The 16,304-nt window shown below is 49.8% G+C and overlaps 11 protein-coding genes across 11 annotated transcripts; 7 read left to right on the forward strand and 4 right to left on the reverse strand.

Moving 5' to 3' along the window:
• Positions 1–31: 31 nt before the first annotated feature.
• Positions 32–1,116, forward strand: VC83_02635 (uncharacterized protein). Its single transcript, XM_024466293.1, has 2 exons — positions 32–142; positions 191–1,116. Exons 1-2 carry the CDS (start codon positions 107–109, stop codon positions 701–703), a joined length of 549 nt encoding a protein of 182 aa, XP_024326309.1. The 5' UTR covers positions 32–106; the 3' UTR covers positions 704–1,116.
• RPS5 (ribosomal protein S5) lies at positions 1,117–2,240 on the reverse strand. Its single transcript, XM_024466294.1, has 4 exons — positions 2,078–2,240; positions 1,966–2,003; positions 1,655–1,838; positions 1,117–1,601 (listed from the first exon to the last, which is right to left on the reverse strand). Exons 1-4 carry the CDS (start codon positions 2,180–2,182, stop codon positions 1,284–1,286), a joined length of 645 nt encoding a protein of 214 aa, XP_024326310.1. The 5' UTR covers positions 2,183–2,240; the 3' UTR covers positions 1,117–1,283.
• Positions 2,241–2,310: 70 nt separating this feature from the next.
• RPS25 (40S ribosomal protein S25) lies at positions 2,311–3,534 on the forward strand. The gene is made up of 4 exons (XM_024466295.1): positions 2,311–2,428; positions 2,894–2,948; positions 3,045–3,254; positions 3,314–3,534. The coding sequence occupies exons 1-4, from the start codon at positions 2,426–2,428 to the stop codon at positions 3,337–3,339; spliced, it is 294 nt and encodes a 97-aa protein (XP_024326311.1). The 5' UTR covers positions 2,311–2,425; the 3' UTR covers positions 3,340–3,534.
• On the forward strand, positions 3,535–4,841 carry VC83_02638 (uncharacterized protein; the record flags this gene model as incomplete). Its single annotated transcript, XM_024466296.1, has 2 exons — positions 3,535–4,282; positions 4,338–4,841. Exons 1-2 carry the CDS (start codon positions 4,034–4,036, stop codon positions 4,839–4,841), a joined length of 753 nt encoding a protein of 250 aa, XP_024326312.1. The 5' UTR covers positions 3,535–4,033.
• A 158-nt stretch (positions 4,842–4,999) lies between these two features.
• Positions 5,000–7,612, reverse strand: DBP6 (ATP-dependent RNA helicase dbp6; the record flags this gene model as incomplete). The annotated part of the gene is made up of 1 exon (XM_024466297.1): positions 5,000–7,612. One exon carries the CDS (start codon positions 7,610–7,612, stop codon positions 5,000–5,002), a length of 2,613 nt encoding a protein of 870 aa, XP_024326313.1.
• Positions 7,613–7,714: 102 nt separating this feature from the next.
• On the forward strand, positions 7,715–10,001 carry GPI3 (Phosphatidylinositol N-acetylglucosaminyltransferase gpi3 subunit). Its single transcript, XM_024466298.1, has 2 exons — positions 7,715–8,386; positions 8,440–10,001. The coding sequence occupies exons 1-2, from the start codon at positions 7,914–7,916 to the stop codon at positions 9,455–9,457; spliced, it is 1,491 nt and encodes a 496-aa protein (XP_024326407.1). The 5' UTR covers positions 7,715–7,913; the 3' UTR covers positions 9,458–10,001.
• Positions 10,002–10,592: 591 nt separating this feature from the next.
• On the forward strand, positions 10,593–11,035 carry VC83_02641 (uncharacterized protein; the record flags this gene model as incomplete). Its single annotated transcript, XM_024466299.1, has 2 exons — positions 10,593–10,842; positions 10,893–11,035. The coding sequence occupies 2 exons, from the start codon at positions 10,593–10,595 to the stop codon at positions 11,033–11,035; spliced, it is 393 nt and encodes a 130-aa protein (XP_024326406.1).
• Positions 11,036–11,330: 295 nt separating this feature from the next.
• VC83_02642 (uncharacterized protein) lies at positions 11,331–11,685 on the forward strand (the record flags this gene model as incomplete). The annotated part of the gene is made up of 2 exons (XM_024466300.1): positions 11,331–11,522; positions 11,578–11,685. 2 exons carry the CDS (start codon positions 11,331–11,333, stop codon positions 11,683–11,685), a joined length of 300 nt encoding a protein of 99 aa, XP_024326409.1.
• A 131-nt stretch (positions 11,686–11,816) lies between these two features.
• Positions 11,817–14,585, reverse strand: NPR3 (Nitrogen permease regulator 3; the record flags this gene model as incomplete). The annotated part of the gene is made up of 1 exon (XM_024466301.1): positions 11,817–14,585. One exon carries the CDS (start codon positions 14,583–14,585, stop codon positions 12,111–12,113), a length of 2,475 nt encoding a protein of 824 aa, XP_024326408.1. The 3' UTR covers positions 11,817–12,110.
• A 78-nt stretch (positions 14,586–14,663) lies between these two features.
• On the reverse strand, positions 14,664–15,739 carry COX19 (Cytochrome c oxidase assembly protein cox19). Its single transcript, XM_024466302.1, has 5 exons — positions 15,534–15,739; positions 15,330–15,438; positions 15,228–15,262; positions 15,039–15,153; positions 14,664–14,976 (listed from the first exon to the last, which is right to left on the reverse strand). Exons 2-5 carry the CDS (start codon positions 15,380–15,382, stop codon positions 14,868–14,870), a joined length of 312 nt encoding a protein of 103 aa, XP_024326411.1. The 5' UTR covers positions 15,383–15,438; positions 15,534–15,739; the 3' UTR covers positions 14,664–14,867.
• Positions 15,434–16,132, forward strand: VC83_02645 (uncharacterized protein; the record flags this gene model as incomplete). Its single annotated transcript, XM_024466303.1, has 4 exons — positions 15,434–15,535; positions 15,636–15,735; positions 15,789–15,804; positions 15,859–16,132. 4 exons carry the CDS (start codon positions 15,434–15,436, stop codon positions 16,130–16,132), a joined length of 492 nt encoding a protein of 163 aa, XP_024326410.1.
• Positions 16,133–16,304: the final 172 nt, after the last annotated feature.

Below are 16,304 nucleotides of genomic sequence, written 5' to 3' on the forward strand. Positions count from 1 at the left end.
TAAACCTAATATAAAACGGGTGTCTATTAAAGTCCGAATTTATAAGTGGTTCGGTCTAGACTCGACATCTTGGTAATAATAGATTTAAGAAGTATATGTTATCACAATGTCAGACAACAAACCCACCTTCCACCACCTCAACGTGCGCTCCCCCACCACCCCTCCCCTCAACTTACTAACCCCGCCATAGAACTCTCAATCCCAGCGCATTTTCTGGCTCCTCGAAGAGTTCGGCATAGAATACAACCTCGTCCTGCACACCCGCAACCCCCCCACCGACCCCACCGCCCCCTTCCAGTCCCCGCCCGCCCTCGTCGCCGCCTCCCCCCACGGCACAGCACCCCTCCTCATCACCGGCCCAAAAGATGGAAACCGCGCCATCCCCGAATCCCTCGCCATCGCTACATACCTAATCCGTACCTTCGACACTGGGGATCGCTTCGGGCTGAGGGATGGAGACTGGGTGAGAGACGAGGTTATCACCTCCATGGCGTGCACGAATCTGCAGAGGGCGACGGGGTTTATTATGATGCTTGATTTCGGGCTGATACGCAACGGGGAGGGCCCCATGGGCGGCGTAGATGGCCCGGAGTTGCGGATGCAGTTGGGGAATTTGGACAGGAAGTTGGTGGGGGGGGCGGAGGGGGGGTTCTTTATGGGGAGAGGCCGGGGAGGGCGGATGTGGTTTTGGAGTTTCCGATGACGATGGTGAGGCATAGGGGTATTTGGATTTGGGGGAGGAGTTTCCGAGTCTGGATGAGTGGTTGCAGAGGTGTTATGATACGCCGGCGTATAAGAGGGCGTTGGAATGGGTATGATATGAGTGTTCCCTAAGGTGCCGAGGTGAGGAGATGTAGGGGATGTGGAGGTGGGGGGTTGCGATAAACGCTACTCACTATATATATTGTATATTATAGCCGTATGGAAACCCTGTGGCCCATATCTTCTCTCGATACAGGGGCAGGGGCTTCTCATAGCTGACTTCTGGGATATGAGAAGTCTTCAGTTTCCAAAGCCTAACTCCACAGGAGATAGTAAGACCTTACTGCCCTTTTGGTTCCTTGGTGCATGTTAGAAGGGAACTCAAAACATTCACAAGCAAGCAGAACCAATATTCTCAGAATGGTACAGGTACTAAGTATGTTTGTTTCATGAGTGTAGCATTCAAATGAGCAATCTACGTGACATTTTGCATCCTTGCATAGCCCCATAAAGACAAAGCTCGAAAACATGCAAACCCATCCGTTCCACTCCATCCATGCCCAGGAAAACGCAGACACAATTTATCTGTTGGACTTGGCAACACGCTCCAACTCGTCTTTCTTCTTGATGGCGTACGAGTTGCTGCTTCCCTTGGCAGCGTTGATCAGCTCCTCAGCCAAGCACTCAGCGACGGACTTGATGTTGCGGAAAGAGGCCTCGCGGGCACCGATTGTGAGGAGAGCGATGGCCTGGTTGACACGGCGGAGAGGGGAGACATCGACGGCTTGACGACGGACGGTACCGGCGGATCCGATACGGGTGGAGTCCTCGCGAGGTCCGCAGTTGACGATGGCATCGACGGTGACTTGGATGGGGTTCTGGTCGGTCATGATGTGGACCTGGAAATTGTTAGTGGACGGTGGTTGGCAGCATGTTGCAGTTGGGCACGTACGATCTCAAAGGCGTGGGCGACGATGCGGACAGCCATGAGCTTCTTTCCGTTGTTGCGGCCGTTCATCATGAGAGAGTTGGTGAGACGCTCGATGATCGGGCATTGTGCCTTCCTGAAGCGCTTTGCGGCGTAACGGCCAGCGGAGTGGGAGATGTAGACTGGGGCACGGATCTGGATGTAATCGCTGTAGAGTTATATGTTAGCCGTTGTTCTCACGGTTCCTTCTTGTTCTGGCCCGGAATGGCTCTTTCTTATTGTGCGTGCGCCGCTGTCCAACTCTCCAAACCAAGTCGCGGAATAGGGATTCTTACGTCAAAGAGATATCGCGGACCTCAACCTCATCGTAAGCCTGTAAATATACCGTCAGCCCCATTGTTCCTCGCGCCTGGAATTCGACTCGATAAAGTCGTCGGGTTTACGAACCCACTTGTTGAACAGCTTGATGCTGCCAATCTCAGCGGTAACATCCTTGGGCAGGACCTGGTAGCCCTGGATGGCCTCAACTTCGATTTCTCCGCTGTCAGACATGATTGCGATTGTCGATGTCGATGTCGGATGGATTGGTGAAGAAATTGAGCGTCGGCCTCGTCGTTAATTCTGTTGCTCAATTCGCGAAAATGCTTACCGAGTTGTGTGCGCTAACGTCTGTTGGAGCTAGGCAGAATTTAGTCTAGGGCCGGTCGGTCCACCCAGCAAACCCTAAGATTTTGCACACCTCAAACCACTCTGGATTGCGAGAATCCATCCGACATCACCACACACGACAACAAAATGGTGAGTTTGGATTCCCTTCAAAATATGTTGGCGATACAATTATTTTCGACGTCTGGCTACGCATATTTGATTCGAACGACGCTCTGGCGGCATTTCTGGACGCACCAACCCCTCGCCACTCGCACATACCGTCAACGCCCGAGTCGATAAAGGTTCGCTCAAACGAACGACTGAGGCTCTGACTATGTGACTTCCGCACTTGAAAGAGGGAAAAAAATTCTTCTGCATCGGATGGGTAGGAGTTTCTGTCCGCATCGACTTGGCAACAAGAAATCTCGAATTCCCAGCGCGCCAATCCATATCAGCAACCCGGCAAAGACCGTCGCTTCAATATGCACATCCCCTCTCACGAAAGGCACGAACTCTGCGACAGACAACTACCAGGCTCGCTCTCGCCTCAAATATGCTAGCCAGACGTCGAATAGCCGCACGCATTAATTACCACATACTAACCTGTTATGATAGGCTCCAGCAAACACCGGACCCAAGAAGGCTAAGAAGAAGTGGTCGAAGGGAAAGGGTGCGTGAACTTCCACTCTGCTCCTCTGCGCTGCGATACAGTCCCACCGTAGGAGCTGTTGTATGAAAGCCCATCACTGACTGAATCGCATTATAGTCAAGGACAAGGCCCAACACGCCGTCCTCCTCGACAAGGCCACCTCTGACAAGCTTTACAAAGATGTCCAGACCTACCGCCTGATCACCGTCGCGGTCCTGGTCGACAGAATGAAGATCAACGGCTCCGTTGCTCGCAGATGTTTGGCCGACCTGGAGGAGAAGGGCATCATCAAGAAGGTTGTCTCGCACAGTGCACTGAGCATTTACAGTACGTTCATTAAAGAAACCCCTTAAAACATAAAAGCAACAAGCCTAACATCTCACTAGCTCGTGCGATCACTGCCGACGAGTAAAGGATTCTTTTTGAGATTGGTATCTGGTGTTACACGACGTTATGAACCCTATCCTACAATATCGACTACGGTCAGAGTTAGTAGAGGGGCATGATAAGGGAAGGCATTTGCTGGGTCTTTCGGAACTCTCTTCGGTGTAGCATATCCAATGACATGGGATTCTGGACGACAGTTTTTTCTTGATTACCTGTGACTCGTATATGCAAATTTTTTATGACTTAAAGCGCCGAAGAACCATGACAGTGTACTATAATTGTAGATACTGTGAACCTTCCAAAGTGTAGCGTCACACACGATATTCTTTTAAGAGCTCGACCCGTTTTCGAAACTGGTGGTGGCTGATTATAGCACCGATAAGGCTTGGTACTTCTTGAAACTACCAGCGCCTCGGATATAAAATGGTATGGGGACCGTCATCATACGTTTACCACCGTATGCAATACAGACCAATGGCCTCAATCTATTTACAAATGGTCTTCTGAACTTATATTAATATCCAGAACGCAATACATAGGCCAATTGGATGTGGGTTATGAGTTCAGCCAGGGCCGTGAACGTTTAATAGTTAGAGATCTTTAGATAGCTTCTTGCTATCTGTCCTCATTATCCTCTGTTCCCTGTATTTATATCCTTGAAGAACGTCTTGAGTCTGAATCACCCCAAGTTACCGCAAGCTCCGGCGACTATCGTCATAATGTCAGAAGTTCGGCAACGAAGCACCAGGTCAAAGGCTGAAGAAAAGGACATCTCGTCCGCTCCAGCTGTGGCCTCGCTGGTGAAAGAAGAAGATCGTTCAAAGATCACTGTCCTTGAGGTTCTACGGACTATAACATTGCTTCTCCTCCTCTCCGGCCTTGCCAGCTGGTTCGTAACCCGCGACAATGCGGTCTGGGGCCTCAAACGACCCCGCGCAACATATATATCCTACTGGCAGTCAATGCTAGTTAGTACCCCGACGCGGCTCCATTGAATGCATTGATACTAAGACCACTTCCCAGGCTGCACCAGTCCTCCTCACAGATGCCGAGCTCGGAGAATATGATGGTAGCGATCCCACCAAGCCCATCTACCTAGCCGTCAACGGCACAATCTACGATGTGACCGACGGCCGCCGCTTCTACGGCCCAGGCGGCTCGTACCACCAACTCGGCGGCGCCGACTGCTCGCGAGCCCTGGTGACCACCTGCTTCAACAGCGATATCAGTCCCGATATGCGGGGCGTAGAAGAGATGTTCCTTCCCAAGAGCACGCCGCAAGTGGATGCTCAGTATACCACAGAGGAGATGGCAGCCCTACAAGAGGAAGAGCTCAAGATTGCAAAGGAGAAGGCGTATAAGGCCCTGAAGCACTGGGCGGATTTCTTTGCCAATCACAAGAAGTACACGAAGGTTGGAACGGTTAAGAGGGAGAAGGGCTGGGAGACGAAGGGTGAGGTGCCGGTGCTCTGCCAGAATGCGAATAATGCGAGGCCGTTTAGGAAGCCGCCCGTGAAGAGCACATGATAGGTACAAATATATGTTTTATCACACGTATAATAATGTTGGTGATGAGGGGCATTGGTGCAACAGGCTTTCATGAAAGAGGATTTTGATCAAGGGGGTATTTTCTGGTAAATGCTTGAGCACCCGCCTCGTGTATTCAAAACTATATGCATGGTATCTCAGATATCTCCAGTGTTTTGATTCGTCTCCTTGTATCCCCTTGTCTCTTCCCCAAGCTTCTCCAACGCCACTTCATACTCTTGTTTCTGATCCTCCGAGAACACATCCTTTGCAGAAATTGTAATTCTCTCAACCTTCGTTTTCCTTTTGACCCCTCCACTCCTGGCGATGTCATTCCAGAACCACCTTCCCTCAGTTGCTGAAAACAATGTAGTTGCTGCACCCTCCTTGCCTGCACGCGCTGTTCTTCCAACTCTGTGTACATAGCTCGTGATACTTGTCGGCATATCGTAGTTTACCACATGTGCCAAGTTGGGTAGATCTAGACCTCTGGCGACAAGGTCGGATGCTATGAGGACGGAAAGGGCGCCGCTACGGAAGGAGCGTAGTGTGCGCTTTCGTGATGTTGTAGAAGTAATGGCTCCGATTTCAGAGGCGCGAGATGGAACAAGAAGAGCTAATAGGCGGAATAGCCGAACAGCGCTTTCGTTGGATTTGGTGAAGATAAGAACGCCATGAGGCTTGACAAGCTTGATGTTACCTGCCGGCTTTTTCGCTGGGAGCTTCTTAGAAGGCACTGAAGTTGTTGATGAGGCATCGCTGGACGATGAAGAGTCATCGTCTGAAGAATCATCAGAAGAAGAATCGTCACCGGGCGAACTCGAATCGGAGTCCGACGAGGATCTAGAAGAAGAGGTATCATCATCGGAGTCATCGTCTGAAGTATCGCTGTCTGAACCTGAGCTGGATGTAGAGTCTGAGTCGTCCTGGGGCAAACTCTTTGGCGCAAGTAAACCATTCCTCTTGAGAACTTCAAGCAAATAGAGCGGCTTCAATCCTTCTTGATCAATCTTTATGGCAGATTCGTGGAGCGTGTGCGGCAAGTTCAGAGTGTCCACTTGCCCTTCCCCAGCCCCCATACCCTCATTGCCCTCGAGGACGACAAATTTAGGCTTATTAAGCTTCAGTTGTGACAAAAGACCAATGTCTCGCGTCATTGTAGCACTTAGCACGACCTTAGTTATTCTGTCCTTGGACCTCAGCTGACTGGGTGCAGCCGTTTCACGAGAGGTAAGACTGGCCATTACCGTCTCAAGCCATTGTTGGAAGCTTTGATCAAGCAACTTGTCTGCCTCATCGATAACTAGCCATTTTAGGTGCTCGAGCGTAAAGCCAGGAGTAGACTTCAAATGCTCAACCAATCGACCGGGCGTGCAAATCATGATGTCCACCTTAGGACTGTATTGAACAATGTGATCGATAGGCGTCGAAATATCCTCCTCCATAAGAAGATTTGCGACTTCATCTCCGACTGACGACCCACTCCACGCAGCGTTTATGCGTTCTTGGCGTGCACGGTATTCTTTGGGATCATAAACAAAGTCCTGCTTCATCAGAGATGATTGCTCTTGCCTCAGTGTCTGGTTGCCAATGGCTACACCGACATTAATATGTCTTCTGCTCCCAGTGCCATAAGCATTGGCACACATATCTGATACCTCCCGGGCTTGGGTGACGAGCTCTCTCGTGGGCATTACTATCAGACCTCTCAATTGAGTAACCATAGTCTGACTGATGTCCTCCACCATTGGCAAAACATATGCAAGTGTTTTTCCTGATCCAGTTGCGGCTGATACGAGGACATCTCCTGGCTGCTTCTGGGGCCCTGGAAGAAGAAGTGAAAGTACAGCAGCCTGAACTGCAAATGCACTTGGAATCCCTGATTTTTTGAGCGACTCAATAACTGCACTAGGAAGGCCGAGGTCTTCGAACTGTGCTGTAGCGGTAGGCGCGACGGATATCGGACTTCCAAGCCAAGAAGGCAAAGCTGAGTATATTGAGATGGGGGGAGCTTCTGGCACGGGCTCTGGCTGTGGGAGAGGTTCGAGGGCATGAAGCTCGACCTCGGCCTCTTGCGGCTTTTCAGCATCTTCCATCTCAACATCCTCCCCACTTTCGAGTGCTCTCTGCTTTTCCTTTCGAGCAATCTTCTCGGCCTTCTTCAAAGATTTCGCCCTTTTTGCCAAGACTGATCTATGCTTTACATCCCCTTCTTCACCTTCCCGGTATGATTCATCTGTATCTTCCTTTTCTGCCTTCTTTTTAGGCCTTTTTGGCGCTTTTTTCTCCTTCGGCTTGACTTCAACCGGTTTCTCACCTGCGACGGGTGCCGTCTGCAGCTGCGGTCTCTCCTCTACTTCTAGTCCCTGCTCTAATGCTCTCTGATGTGCTCTTCGCGCAATCTTGGCTGCCCTCTTCTCTTCTTTACTCTCATATTGGGCGGTATTGGATTGCGGCGGCGGCGGTGGTCGTTGCGCTAGTTTCAAATCTTTTGGGACATATGGTGACTTTTTGGCTTTTTTGAAATTTGCCGCAGATTCATTTCGGCCTCCGGTTGAATCTTCATGTTTTCTTTTGGGCGCAGTTTTTGGTTGCTGGGCCGGGGCAATGTTCGCCCTGGAAGGATGGATATATGGTTGCGGCGGGCGTTGTTGTGACGGTTGAGGTGGAGTTGGCTGTGGTTGCGGTACAACTACATTTGGAACTATGGTACGCTCCGTAGTCACCTTCTTCTTCGGAGGCACATATCGAGCATATAGTGAAGAGGACATTGCAGCAATTGTTGTAGCCTGTTTGAACCGCTGTCGCTCTTGTTCGCGATCTGGAAGGAACTTTTTCGGAAATAGTCGTTATCGGCCCTATCGGCTTTATCGAGCGCTGCATGCTGATTCGCTGGGCAGTACCTTAATTCTACAATGCGATGCAGCCGACGGGGTCGCAGAGTCTCTCAGGGATAACAATCAACATCTTGCGACTTCTTTGGGAGACTCCTTAACGCCAACTATGCGGTATCACTAGACTCGAGGAGCTGCCTGGTTCACCAGCGGGCTTCTGATCCCGTCAACCTTCACGATGGGTTATAACATTGCTATGGCTTGCGATTTCTTCTTTCCGCAACCAGGAGGAATTGAAAGCCATATTTACCAACTTTCGACAAAGTTAATCGATCGTGGCCACAAGGTTATCATTATAACGCATGCCTATGAAGGTAGAACTGGCGTGCGCTACCTCACGAATGGGCTGAAAGTCTACCATGTGCCTTTCTTCGTTATATACCGAGCCACAACGTTTCCGACGGTCTTTTCGTTCTTCCCAACCTTCAGAAACATCATTATCAGGGAGCAGATTGAAATCATACATGGCCATGCGAGTTTGAGTAGTTTTTGCCACGAGGCAATTCTGCATGCGAGGACTATGGGGCTTCGGACAGTGTTTACGGATCATTCACTTTTTGGGTTTGCGGATGCAGCGAGTATCCTGACAAACAAATTGCTGAAGTTCACCTTGAGTGATGTTGACCATGTTATTTGTGTTAGCCATACCTGGTAGGTCTATACGAAACCCCTGAAAGCGCATCGGCGATACTGACATTACACAGTAAAGAGAACACAGTTTTAAGAGCGTCGCTTGACCCTTTGATGGTCTCAGTCATACCAAACGCCGTTGTAGCCGAAAACTTTCGACCTTTGTCACATCCAGCATACTCGAATGGACCTGATAACCAGTTACAAAATTTTAATGCCCAGGCAGCTACTCCCCTGCCTCATTATCTGGGGCCGAACGATACCATTACAATAGCTGTTATATCGAGGTTATTTTATAACAAGGGGACTGATCTGCTTATTGCAGCTATCCCGCGGATACTCGCAGCCCACCCAAATGTAAGGTTTATCATTGCAGGTTCAGGGCCCAAAGCCATAGACCTCGAGCAAATGCTGGAAAGGAATGTCCTCCAGGACCGCGTTGAATTGCTTGGGCCAGTGCGACACGAAGAGGTCCGAGATGTTATGGTGCGAGGACATATTTACCTCCACCCAAGTTTAACAGAGGCATTTGGAACCGTGATTGTGGAAGCTGCGAGTTGTGGTCTTTACGTTGTTTGCACCCAAGTTGGTGGTATTCCGGAAGTCTTGCCAGCACATATGACCGTGTTCGCAAAGCCGGAAGAGGATGATTTGGTGGCCGCAACGGGCAAAGCCATCGCTGCTCTACGTGCAAACAAGGTTCGAACGGAGCGCTTTCATGACCAAGTGAAGATGATGTATTCTTGGATAGACGTTGCCCGTCGAACAGAAAGAGTCTACGATGGAATATCGGGCGTTCTTAGCGAGGCAGAATTCTACGGATATGACGCCGCCAACGCTGCGAGTTGGAGCGCTACGAGGGGCCGTGCGGGTGTGCAAAGTTTCGCTCTCATTGACCGACTAAAGAGATATTACGGTTGCGGCATCTGGGCAGGGAAGCTCTTTTGCTTATGTATGGTTATCGATTATTTGATCTTCCTTGTTCTCGAAATCTTGGCTCCGAGAGAAAACATCGATATTGCGAGGAATTGGCCAGGGAAGACGATTAATACGTCGGAGAGGGAACGAGAGAAGAAAGATAGTATCGGATGAACTATTGGCCAGGAAGATCCATTTAGCAGTCATGCCGAGAGATGAAGCTATGGTCATGACCTGAAATACCATTGGGTGCGAAGTTTGGGAAATGATATTCCAGATGGATCAAATAGCTTTCGGCACACATTCGAACCACTCCTAAGACTCCGTTACATACGTGGTGAAGCTCGAATGACGACTGCGAAAATTGCGCCGAGGCTAAACGCGGAATCCTGTGAAGGGGATATGTTTGGATTCCAAACGACAAGAATCCAAATTAGCCTCGTCCGAGAATAATATACAATTCGGGGCCTGTCTTATTCCAACACCCAATACACCAGTGAGGCTGTTGGAAGACGGCTGATGGCCGACTTGCGGTATCAAGGAAGTCTATTTGGTTTGGAAAAGCGAGGACATAGATGACAGCACGTAGGAAAATGAATGTTAACTTCGGTTGACTTTATTCACCACAATAACTCCTACTCGTGAGGTCGTGGCTGAAAGCAAGCTTAACCTAATTACTGCCTAAGAAAATATAATAAAGTCACATTTAAACCCAAGTCGTCATTTACCATGATTATTTCGAACACGTCATCAATTTCAATTCAGGCACTTATAAACCCGTGCTGTTGGTCACATTACCATATGTCCGATGAGACACGGTATTCTATGCGATTGCCAGCAATGGAGATTAGCTGGGCTGATCTCAAGAAATAGAAAAGTTGTCAACTTAGACTGGGGTTGCGTAGTCCCGAGCCAGGTACTGAGCGAACTGCATTTAGCCTGGGCAACTGCCGAGCTTGGAGAGGGTTACATGCGTCGTCATTATGTTATTTGCTTAAGTTGTTGGGTGCTCCATGCCTCCTCTTGATCTTCATCGGGATATCTTATTGTGGCTTCAGCTAAAATCCAAGTGATCGGCACTAGGCTATTTTTTTCTCTTGAGGGGATGTGGGGTAGCCAAATATGATTGAGACTAACGATGGCAGCTTCTCATATGGACGAAACAGGAGCAGGCCCTGTGTAGTTCCGCTTGTCCAGTGTGATGAAAAATACGGATAAATAGAAAGGTATATATGGGAGACGATCTCGCAAATTGTTGGTACATAGAGAAATTTTATCACCGTTATCATATCTCATCCCACCAGTCAGAATGCATTACTCTTTCGTCGCCGCCGCTCTCCTGGCACCACTGGCACTTGCTGCCCCACATGAGAAGACTCTCCTTAGCCGCCAGGAGGCCGCTACCAGCCTGAACGAAGTCTTTGTTGGCCACGGAAAGAAGTATTTCGGTGTTGCCACAGACCAGGGCTGCCTCAATGCCGACAAGAACGCTGCTATCATCCAGGCCGACTTCGGACTGGTAACGCCAGAGAACAGCGGAAAGTGGGATACGATCGAGTGTACATATCCAATTTCAAGAGATTATAGAATTGGGCGCTGATTATAGCAGCATCCCAGGGAAACTTCAACTTTGCAGGACTCGATTATCTCGTCGATTGGGCCACGACCAACGGCAAGTTCGCGGACACACCACCGTGTGGCACAGTCAGCTTCCGGGATGGGTTTCAGCCATCACTTACAAAGCGACCCTGACTTCGGTCATTCAGAACCACGTCAGCACTGAGATCGGACGGTATAAAGGCAAGATCTACGCCTGGGATGTTGTCAATGAGATCTTCGACGAGGACGGACTTAGATCTTCTGTCTTCTCCAACGTCCTCGGCGAGGACTTTGTGCGCATCGCCTTCGAGGCCGCAGGTGCCGCTGACCCGAACGCGAAGCTCTACATAAACGACTACAAGTAAGTTTTCCCATCTGATACGAGGTCTACTCGTGATGCTAACGGAGGAACAACCTTGACCAGGCGAACTACGCCAAGACCCAGGGCATGATCACCTATGTCAACAAGTGGGTCGCTGCTGGCGTACCCATTGATGGTATCGGATCCCAAGGCCATCTTACTACTGGCCTTGGCTCCAGTGCGGAAGCCGCTCTTACTGCTCTTGCTGGATCCAGCGTTTCTGAGATTGCAGTTACTGAGCTTGATATTGTTAATGCTGGAGAACCAGACTACGTCGCTGTAACTTCACTCTTATATCTATGCTTTACTGAGAGTGACAGCTAAGGCAGACTAGGTTGCCAAGGCTTGCCTGAACATTGAGAAGTGTGTAGGAATCACTGTTTGGGGTGTTAGCGACAAGGGCTCGTGGAGGGCGAGCTCCAACCCGCTGCTCTTTGACTGAACGAAAAGAATTGGCTTAGCTTTGCACATATTTATCTCTTCCAATGTATATTTTGATTCTTTGCCATATTGAACATAATTAAGCCATGATATACATATTCTTAAGTTTCTATATAATATGACTATCATAGTTCGTAGATATTTAGAAGTCCCGTTTATAGCACAGTTGCTGTGGACGATCCCTTCTCACACAGACGCTCTACTCATGATCACTGTCTATAGTAAGAGCCCGATAGGCACGGTTCCTCTTCAGACTCATGAGCCGCACGAGTAGTTGTCACCGCGTAATTGCTGCAAATCAAGGTTGCTCATAATGGGAACTTAACCCCCTGTTAATACATGGCGGCCGATCTGTCGACATGGAAATATATAACATAGAATCCGCCGAACTATCATCTCCCTTGATCCCTCTTCTGATCTACAAGATCACCAATGCTTAACCACCAGTAAATACTCATCCCAGGCCGCGATCTGCGCCCACACCTCCTTCCTCTGAACCCCCTCCAACAGCGCGATGCGCTCAATACTCGTCTTGCCATCAAAATACTTGGCCCACTTCAAGAAGCGCTTCTTATCCTTCTTAAGGCCGCCCATACCGCTACCATCAGCCCCAATGCCTCTAAACTTAGGTAGTGTCCCCAAAGCACCAACGGACTGTGCCAAGCTACTAGTAACAACTGCAGGTTTACCAACCGGTCCAGTTGCGGTAGTTGTGCTAGCTTTACTGGTCCCAGCGCCTTTGGATTCATCCTCCGGCCCGCCTCCGTCTACGCGCTTTGCGATAGCAGATAGGTACATAGAATCCACGTGCTCAGCCCTCATCGGATCTAGGATAAGCTGTGGCTGTATCCTCACTAAATGCTGCGCCGTATTCAGACTTGGGTTTTTCGTCGCCTCTGGTTTGGGTTTCGCATTGAAATCAGCAAGGTCCTGCGCCGACTTATCCCTGAGTCTCATTAAGCGTGCCTTCTCTGCGGTTGCCTCGGAACTTATTGGCGGCGTTGACGGTGCTGCCTGTGCATGCGGAGAAGTGGGCAGTGGTGTAGCTGCCGCGGTGCTAGAATCATCCTTGGGTTCTTCCATGGCTTCGGCATGGGCGTCTCGAATAGCGGCGCCGTCAAGGGCATGTTGTACTTCATATTTGATCTCCGGCCACGCGATAATCCAGGCGAAAGTACGGAGTTGAGTTGCCCAGCCGTGGCGAAGGAGGAAGGCAAGCATCGCAGTATATATTGGCCTATGTGTCTTGGTTGGTATGAAGGTTTTGTAGGGCCTCGGGGCATGGCTGAGAGCGCTCAAGAGGGTAGGTAAAGGCGGCGCGAGAGGAAATTTCTGTGACCAGAGGGCACAAAACTGAGGAAGAGACGCCATAGGGCAGTTAGGAGACAGGATGTAGGTATCTCGCGGATGGAGCGGAGGAACCGCAATGGCGCGACGGTGGTAGATGAGATGCTGGGCGAGAATGCGAATATCATTCAGAGAGATTGCATGTTGCTGTGCTGTTTGGTGGAATGATAGAGTAGGCCTCACGATCTTGAGGTATTCAAGTAGTGGCCCGGTGAGCTCTCCACCATCGCTTTGGATATCTGCAATGATTTTGTTCTCGTCATCGAGGAGTAGAAGAGCAAAGTGCTTGGAGAGAAGCAAGGTCTCGTCCTCATTTTCCTGGTCGCCAAAGAAGTTGGCAGTTGTGATCCACAAGCCCGGCATGGAAGGCTCGTCAAACTCGGGCAGCATTGACAAAAAGTATGGTTTGGGTATCTGAACAGATAGCCGCACGGGTGGATCGCTGAGCAGCTGGACGACAGCAATACTATTGTTGGATATTGATGTGTAGATGGTTTTCATCGTCTGCGCCAGAGAAGACTTCCGTAAAATAGTGTCCCACAGAGTGCTCATGGGACGGCGCTCTTCCCTTGCCTTCTCTTTCAAGTTCAGTATGCGCTCCGACTCCTTCCAGACGTAATTACTGTAGTTCTGAGCATATCTCAGGGCCTTGTTGATATCCTTCGCCACGTGTTCAAACATATCCGAAACCCTCATCGGCGCCTCTGTCGTCTTCGGATTCATAATAAACACCAAATTGAACATTGTCATCCCGCCATCATTAGTGTCGTCAGACGCGAAAGATGTCCCTTTCGGCTTCCTGACGTTTCTCGCCTCGTCCTCTGCCCCGGACCTCTCAGCCGGGCTTTCTGATATGGCCGTATCATCGGCAATAGACCCATTCTCCTGTCTCTCCTCTTCCTCCTTCCGCCTACGGCTCCTCTTCTCCCTCTTTTTCTTCTTCCATCGCCCATCCTCACGGATATGCATCGGATACGTCACAAACGTCAACGGATCAAGCGTCAACTCGAAACACCTCTTATGAAACGCCCTTGCCGGCGTCAAAATGCTCGCCAGATCCTTCGTATGGAACGCATCTAGATATTCCCAAGGCACCACATGCTGTCCATCCGGCAGCTCGAAATGGTCGTCTCCCTCCCACGGGTTCACGTGACGCGATTTTTTACCAAGCCCCAGCCCTTCGAGGCTGTTGTAGAGGGAGTAATCCCGATCATCGAGCTCATCATCTTCATCTGGTTCGATGTCATCGGCATCTTCTGGCGCGGTGGGGTCGAGCTCCGTGCCGTAGGGAGGCCGGATGGTACGTTCATTGGGCTTTAGACGTGGAGGGTAGTGGAAGATGAAGCGAGGACCGTCTTTGGAGCGCACTATCAATGCGACGCCTAACAGGCTCGAGCCTACACTCATGATTGAAGCGTGCTTCCGTCTACTGCATTTTGGCTGGACTTGGGATCTCAATGGGGGGTTGGAGAGGAAGTGTAACTGTTGTAAGCGCGCTGGTGGTTGCGTTCCTCGCCTAATTGGCTGATGATGCATGGCTCCAAAGCAAGTCATTTAAACTCTACCCAGAGGCTCCAAACTGCACATCTTATCTAACAGTTTGTGTGATCATGCAGAATGGAAGTCTCCAAGCATTTCAAAACTCTGTATGAAAGTGGAATAGGTATTATACAATATACCTTCCGGCAACTAGCTACGCTACCTGGTTGTTCCAACCAACACCCCTTGCTATGCTTTTTCAACGCCCTTCATGCTAATATCATACATATCTCACAACCTTACCCATATATCTCATACATATCTCACACTCCCCACCTCGCGCCACTCCGGTCGTATCTACCACAGAATTTCTTTCTTCTCCTCCTTCCCATCCCCCTTCTTATTGTCTTTGGGTGGTTCATCGGCGAACCCCAGGTTCTTAAATTCGTCTCTCGCCATCAGGTTGCTACATCGCTATCAGCTCATTGTCTCGAGCAGTATATTCGGTGTCTCATCAGGGGCGCATACTTGTCCATGCGGCATGTTAGGTACCACTTTGCCAGATTCCTGCATTCGGGGTCGTTCATGCCCTTGAGCCTCTTCATACACCCCAGGTACTTCTTCATGACGTCCTTGCACTCCCCTAGAAGGTAGCTGTTAGTATAATATCTTCCCTCCAACTCAACGAGTTGATTGTGAGACAGTGAGGTGACTTACCATCATGATCAAGAGGGAAGCTCCCACGCTCCGGACTACACGATCACTCAGTCCTCAACCCCAACTTCAACTAGCCAATCTATTCCGCGCACAGAGACTTACGGCGTAGGCCTCGTATTCATCTTCCCCCCACCAGGTGATCCAAAAGAACTCATTGCGTCGGTTGCTATCTCTCCCTCGTCGCCGATGCTGCGACTAAACTACCTATGGACTTCCGTATTTCAGCCGGAGTTACGTTTTTCCGCTCTGGGCGAAGAACGCCTTCTTCTTGGCTGCTTCTCGGTGACGAGGCAGCTTACGACTCACAAGTTTGTTCTTCGAATTTAGGAATGTAATTATCATGGTAACAGCAGGTTGAAAAGTGTCCGAAAGTCTCTCTTGGCGTAAAGAAATCCGTTCTGGCTGTAGGATTTGTATGGGCATGCGATCTCTGTCGGCTCAACATTCATCCGTTCCGGGTACTGGCTCATCGTCCAGAACATCCAGAACATCCAGCTTATCAATGACGGTTCCCCGCGTTTTTCGACGACGACGCTGCTGGAACCAACGACAGATTGAAAGGTGTCCTGAAGCATCTGTAAGCGTAATGAATATCCTGCAGGTAAAGGTAGTACTCACCGATAAAAGACAGAGGCACCAAGAACGAGGCGAAATGCACATCCGAGCGCTCGTTCTGCTCGAATTGCAGCACGATGCTGTGGAATTACGATGCCGAGTGGCCGGAGCTGATTCATCCTTTTGCGTCGGCGATTGATAAGGAGTTGCCGGTGCCGGAGGAGATGGTGTGTATTTTGGAGGGGAGCAAGCCGGAGTGGGTGCGGTGGCCGGAGGGGAAGAAGGTCGTGGTTAAGCAGTATCATCTTAGTTTGGAGAACTGGCATAGGGAGAAGGGGTTGTATGTTTGAGTAGAGGCAAACCGAAATTGCCCCGGCCTCGGATTGTTCTGTTTTTCAACGAAACGACGAGAATATTTATTTACATGCCCACACGTAGCAAATATATCAAACGCACGTACTTGCGTTCAACGTGGACATTTATTTTTCATCGCACCAAATGCAAGCAAGCCTGAATAATTTA

The sequence above is a fragment of the Pseudogymnoascus destructans genome (genome assembly GCF_001641265.1).
Source record: "Pseudogymnoascus destructans isolate 20631-21 unplaced genomic scaffold scaffold_5, whole genome shotgun sequence".
Lineage (NCBI taxonomy): Eukaryota > Fungi > Ascomycota > Leotiomycetes > Thelebolales > Thelebolaceae > Pseudogymnoascus > Pseudogymnoascus destructans.

Excerpts from the sequence above, each read along its gene's own strand:
- COX19 (XM_024466302.1), bottom strand. The coding sequence starts at position 15,382 with ATGAGTTCTTTTGGATCACCTGGTGGGGGGAAGATGAATACGAGGCCT. Across the intron at positions 15,263-15,329 it reads ATGAATACGAGGCCTACGCC|TCCGGAGCGTGGGAGCTTCC; the intron begins GTAAGTCTCTGT and ends GTGATCGTGTAG. Across the intron at positions 15,154-15,227 it reads CTTCCCTCTTGATCATGATG|GGGAGTGCAAGGACGTCATG; the intron begins GTAAGTCACCTC and ends GCTACCTTCTAG.
- RPS5 (XM_024466294.1), bottom strand. The coding sequence starts at position 2,182 with ATGTCTGACAGCGGAGAAATCGAAGTTGAGGCCATCCAGGGCTACCAG. Across the intron at positions 2,004-2,077 it reads TCAAGCTGTTCAACAAGTGG|GCTTACGATGAGGTTGAGGT; the intron begins GTTCGTAAACCC and ends GTATATTTACAG. Across the intron at positions 1,839-1,965 it reads GTCCGCGATATCTCTTTGAC|CGATTACATCCAGATCCGTG; the intron begins GTAAGAATCCCT and ends ATAACTCTACAG.
- VC83_02635 (XM_024466293.1), top strand. The coding sequence starts at position 107 with ATGTCAGACAACAAACCCACCTTCCACCACCTCAAC. Across the intron at positions 143-190 it reads CCACCTTCCACCACCTCAAC|AACTCTCAATCCCAGCGCAT; the intron begins GTGCGCTCCCCC and ends ACCCCGCCATAG.
- RPS25 (XM_024466295.1), top strand. Across the intron at positions 2,949-3,044 it reads GAAGTGGTCGAAGGGAAAGG|TCAAGGACAAGGCCCAACAC; the intron begins GTGCGTGAACTT and ends ATCGCATTATAG. Across the intron at positions 3,255-3,313 it reads CAGTGCACTGAGCATTTACA|CTCGTGCGATCACTGCCGAC; the intron begins GTACGTTCATTA and ends ACATCTCACTAG.
- GPI3 (XM_024466298.1), top strand. The coding sequence starts at position 7,914 with ATGGGTTATAACATTGCTATGGCTTGCGATTTCTTCTTTCCGCAACCA. Across the intron at positions 8,387-8,439 it reads ATTTGTGTTAGCCATACCTG|TAAAGAGAACACAGTTTTAA; the intron begins GTAGGTCTATAC and ends GACATTACACAG.